A 5062-nucleotide genomic window follows, 5' to 3' on the forward strand; every position below is an offset into this window, starting at 1 on the left:
ATCTGGCCACCCCTATGAAAAATTTCTGGAGGCGCCACTGGGCCAGATGTTATTGATTTTATGACAGAGGCTGGGGGCCGGATGAAATTTGACCAAGGGCCGCATTTGGCCCCCGGACCGGACTTTGGACATGTCTGCTTTAGAACGAGCCATCAAATGTCAAAGTTAACCTGTAACACTTATGCTGGCAAACTGACAAGTAAGGGTTAACTTCACGAGTTTTATGGCCCTTGATTTTGAAATAAATAAATTGAAAACAACAACAACAAAAACAGGGGTCAGTCTGAGAAGCAGCACCAGACAATGCATTAAAAGACAAAGTGACCTCAGCCCAAAGTTTTGTTGTTCTTCACCCTCCTTCTCCTCCTCCTCCTCGTCCTGGGCCAAACTCCCGCCCTCCACACGTCAAAGCCACAACAAGGGGGACCAACCAATGAGCTGCTGCGGGCTTCCTAGTGGATCTCGCACACAAAATGCCCAAAGGCGAGAGAGCGCAGGACCACTTCGCGACCTATAAGTCTTGTTTTCTTCTCTACCTTTGCACAAGTTTGAGGAACACTTCAACGATTGGACGCGGACCCGATTTTTTCCCGAGAGTTGTTCGCCGGCGGAGCTGGTGGGAAGCAAAAGAGGAGCGCTGAGATGGAATGATTTGTCCGTGGAAAAAACAGTCCTGCGAACAACTTCGGGCGTCTCGTGTTTGGGATAAATGGGCACGCGGAGCGTTGACGGAGCCGGGGTCCCGCGGCAACCTGTTGAACGGGTTCAGATTTTCGGATTAACTTTCTTGGAAGTTGGCGTTCAAGTTTGCCTTATGACTCTGCTGTGAGTTTTCGCGACCACCACCTCCTCCTCCTCCATCATGGCAACATTAGGCGCGCTGGCACGGACCCTCCGCGGCTCACTGGGCTCCTTAACGTGGGCGCTCCTGGTGGTAGTCTGCTTATCCGCCGCCTCGCCGTCCCACGGTCGGAGACTCATATGCTGGCAGGCCATCTTCAATTGCCAAGCGGAGCCCGAGTGCAATTACGCGTACGATCACTACATGCGCGCGTGCGGCCCGGTGCTTAACGGCGACCGCAAGAAGTGCCCCAGCCATTGCATCTCATCCCTGGTGCAGCTGAATTTAACTCGAAACGGGCCCGCGCTGGAGGACTGCAGCTGCGGCCACGACCCGGTGTGCACTCGGACCAAGCGGGCCATCGAGCCCTGCTTACCCCGGACTACCAGCACGGGCTGCACGGAGGCCCGGCGTCAGTGCGAGCGCGACTTGCAGTGCAGCTCCACCATGCGCGACTATTTGCACCACTGTGGGAAACTTTTCAGCGGCGCCGTGTGCACCAACGCGTGCCGCAACGTGATTGCAAATATGCGCAAAATCCCCAAGGGACAGCAGCTGGACACTTGCATGTGCGACGGCACCGAGAGGGCCATCTGCGAGTTTGTCAAAAGCAGCATGAAGAGCCTTTGCTTCGACGCGCCGGAGAGGGAGGAGAGCAGCGGCTTTCACGAGAACTACGAGCCGGGGGACGATGAGGACTACCCGGACTACCAGGAGTTGGAGAGTGGAGTCTCTCACCCGGAGATCCGCTGGGTTTTCACCCTGCTGCTGGCAACCATTTTGGCTCTTAATCCTCTCTTTTAATCAAAAGTTGGAGGACTTGGACATTTCAATAAAAACTTTAGTGGATTATATTTCCTATGCAAATGGCATCAGAGGGATACTTTTGTAGCTCACTCTCACCAGATGCTTGGCCCGTACATAAGATCGTTCTACTACACAGAGCTTGCAGCAAGTGTTTAAACTGATACAATGCTGTACACTGCCAATTTGTTGTTTTGCAAAGATATGAGCTATTTTTATATGACTGACTGTTGCCTTTCAAGGCATCTGATTTACGAGTATTTAATGCTGGAATCTAAAAAAGTGTAAATAGAAGGGTTAAAGAGAAAATAATTTATTACATGCCAAGTAGTCACATCCAAATCTTCGTATAGTGTGAATAAAAGACTGAGAATTCCAGCTTTAAAGGGAAGTTATTATTGCCTGTATGTACATTGTATATATGTGTATAGCCAATATAGATTTGAATCCTCTATGGTGCAGGCTATGGACTGTTTTATTGACTGTGTGTAGCCTATAGAAATAATGTCTAAATCCACTGTATGGTTGCCTTGATGATATACTTTTATAGGAGGCATAAAAGGAAAACTTGAATACAACATTTTTGACTGTGGCTTGTTTTTGTAGAGCGGTTTAACGCTTTTGAATCATAATTGATGCAGATTTTGGCAACGTGATCAGCTGTTTTTGTAACTTTTCTCGTAAAAATGCACGATAATATCGGGTACCGATAAATATCGGCCAGCTATGGCAATTATGCACGGCAAAACACACCTCCTTAAAACTCATTAAATTCCCTTGATTTAGGGTGAATCTACTACAGTCCCTGACAAAAGTCTTGTCGTTTATCCATTTTGTAGAAACAACTGACTTTTTATTATTCAACTGGTTTCAGAAATGGTTCATATGAAAGCTAACACACTCCCAAATGATGTTGAATGTACAAAAATTTATTTGTTTCACTGAAAATAGATTGATCATTTAACGAAGACATAGAGGTCAAATTTCGGCAAGACAAGTTTTGTCGCCTAGAGAAAGTTGTGTGAAAATTGGACAAAAAATGTACTTCAAATGCAAAAATATGTTACATAACATCAGCCAATTAAGTAGTGGTGCTGTGAGATCCAAATTTAATATTTTGTATGAATTCCATGGGCTTTGGCAAGGATTCATACAATTTATTCATGAGTCATCAGGAACATCAAAGAAAGCAGTCCTGCATGCCTCCCAGAGTTCATCAACATTCTTGGGTTTCGTCTTCCATGCTTCCTCTTTCATCCTGTTCATGTCTGGTGACTGGGCTGGCCAGTCCTGGAGGATCTTGATCTTCTTTGCCTTGAGGAACTTTGACGTAGAGATTGAAGTATGCGATGGAGTACCATCCTGCTGCAGAATTTGTCCCTTTTTATGGTTAGGCACGTAAGAGGCAGCTAAGATTTGTTGATATTTCAGACTATTTATCTCTCAGGGTGCAGACAATTAAAAAAACGTGTGCCATTTGCCAAGGCCCACAGCCTGTCAAAAGGATGGGCGCTGGAAAAGTGGCAAAAGGTGGATTTTTCAGATGAGTCTTCCATTGAATTACACCACAGTTGCCGCAAATATTGCAGGAGACCTACTGGAGCCCGCAAGGATCCGAGATTCACTCAGAAAACAGAGAAGTTTGGTGGTGGCAAAATCATGGTCTGGGGTTACATCTTACAGCACCACTACTTAATTCACTTATGTAACATATTTTGGGATTTGCAGTCCATTTTTTGTTCAATTTTCACAATACTTTCTGTAGGTGACAAAACTTTTGTCTTGCCAAAATGTGACCTTTATGTCTTCATTAAATGATAAATCTTTTTTAAACAAATATATTTTTGTAATCTTCAAAAGCAAATAAAAGGGTATTATTTTTCATATGAGCCATTTTTGAAAACAATTGAATAATTAAAAGTCAGATTATTAGCAATTGTTTGTACAAAATGGATAAGCGACAATACTTTTGTCAGGGACTGTAGAAATAAGTGATTATTCAGTGCTTAGATTTTACTCAGATTTCTCGAAATAAGAAATAGCTAACTCAAAATAATCTTAACACATGTATTTTAAGCACTAAATTAGCATGTTTAATCTTAAAAAGCTTGTTGATTGGAAATATTCTTCATTCAAGAATAGATATTGTTCAGAATCTTATTTGGAAGCATATTTTTCTCGATTTGGGTGAAAAATGACCATGTTTTAGATGTATGGGCCTAATAACAACAAATAATAATATTTATTACCGTATTTTCCGCACTATAAGGCACACCGGATTATAAGGCGCACCTTCAATAAATGACATATTTCAAAACTTTTTCCATATATAAGGTGCACCGCATTACAAGGCGCATAGAATAAACGCTACAGTAGAGGCTGGGTTATTTCATGCATCCATTTTATGCACTGTATTTGACCAGAGCATGTATAAAGGCCAAAAACGCCTATACCTGCTGCTTATGCTGAATTATCAAATATAAAACTATTTATTCAAATTTTGGGGGGCATTTTTTTTGTCTTTTTGGTCCCAAAATGTTGATTTATAATTGATCAGTGAAGAAAACAACAGTTTGGACATGAAGTTCAAGATGTCCCGAAAAAAGGAGCCAAACCAGGCCATTGTGAACAATTCTTTGAAATATAAATGCAATATCAAAGGCATGCAAAATCAGACAAAAACAGTCTGGACCTTTAAGGGTTAAACGTTAATGCAGTCGCAATATAGTAACACTCGCAATAGTGCAAAGCAACACAAATAACAATAATAACTCAAATAATAACTGTTGTAATAAATGTTGCTCACGCGTTAATGTCCATATTCACAATATGACCAACCTTGTTCAACTGTAAACACACAAAAGAAACACGTAAAGCTCACTTTATCACTGTATGAATACAAACATGGCAAACAAGTAAGATTTTATATATTATGATGGAGAGTGTTATTTGTGTTTTTCTTATTATAATGGTGCAATTTTGTAAACCCGTTTTTGTTTTAAAATTTGTATAAATCTGTCAAAAAAAAAAAAAAAAACTGTTGTGGCTCAATATTGATTCATACATAAGGCGCACCAGATTATAAGGCGCACTGTCGGCTTTTGGGAAAATTTAAGGCTTTTAGGTGCTCCTTTTAGTGCGGAAAATACGGGAAATGGAATAATCTGACGCATTAATCTGATAACTAGTAACAATCAAAACAAGATGGAGAAAGAAAATTATTTTGGGTAGTAATTATGATCCATATAAATTGTATAAATTATACTAAAAGTATTTAGGTTAGCAAGTGCACTGTATTAAATTGGTTAAAATTGACTCTCTGTACCCAATTTTAATCAGTAAAAACTTCAATTTGAACAAACAAGATAATATCTACCAGGGGCGTCACCAGGATTTAAGAAGGGGCGGGGGGTTAGC

At 41.4% G+C, this 5062-nt stretch overlaps 1 protein-coding gene across 1 annotated transcript; it reads left to right on the plus strand.

Moving 5' to 3' along the window:
• Positions 1-462: 462 nt before the first annotated feature.
• On the plus strand, positions 463-2406 carry gas1a (growth arrest-specific 1a). Its single transcript, XM_057831493.1, has one exon. It carries the CDS (start codon positions 863-865, stop codon positions 1643-1645), a length of 783 nt encoding a protein of 260 aa, XP_057687476.1. The 5' UTR covers positions 463-862; the 3' UTR covers positions 1646-2406.
• Positions 2407-5062: the final 2656 nt, after the last annotated feature.

Source organism: Corythoichthys intestinalis, chromosome 3 (genome assembly GCF_030265065.1).
Source record: "Corythoichthys intestinalis isolate RoL2023-P3 chromosome 3, ASM3026506v1, whole genome shotgun sequence".
Classification (NCBI taxonomy): Eukaryota; Metazoa; Chordata; class Actinopteri; order Syngnathiformes; family Syngnathidae; genus Corythoichthys; species Corythoichthys intestinalis.

Excerpts from the sequence above, each read along its gene's own strand:
- gas1a (XM_057831493.1), top strand. The coding sequence starts at position 863 with ATGGCAACATTAGGCGCGCTGGCACGGACCCTCCGCGGCTCACTGGGC.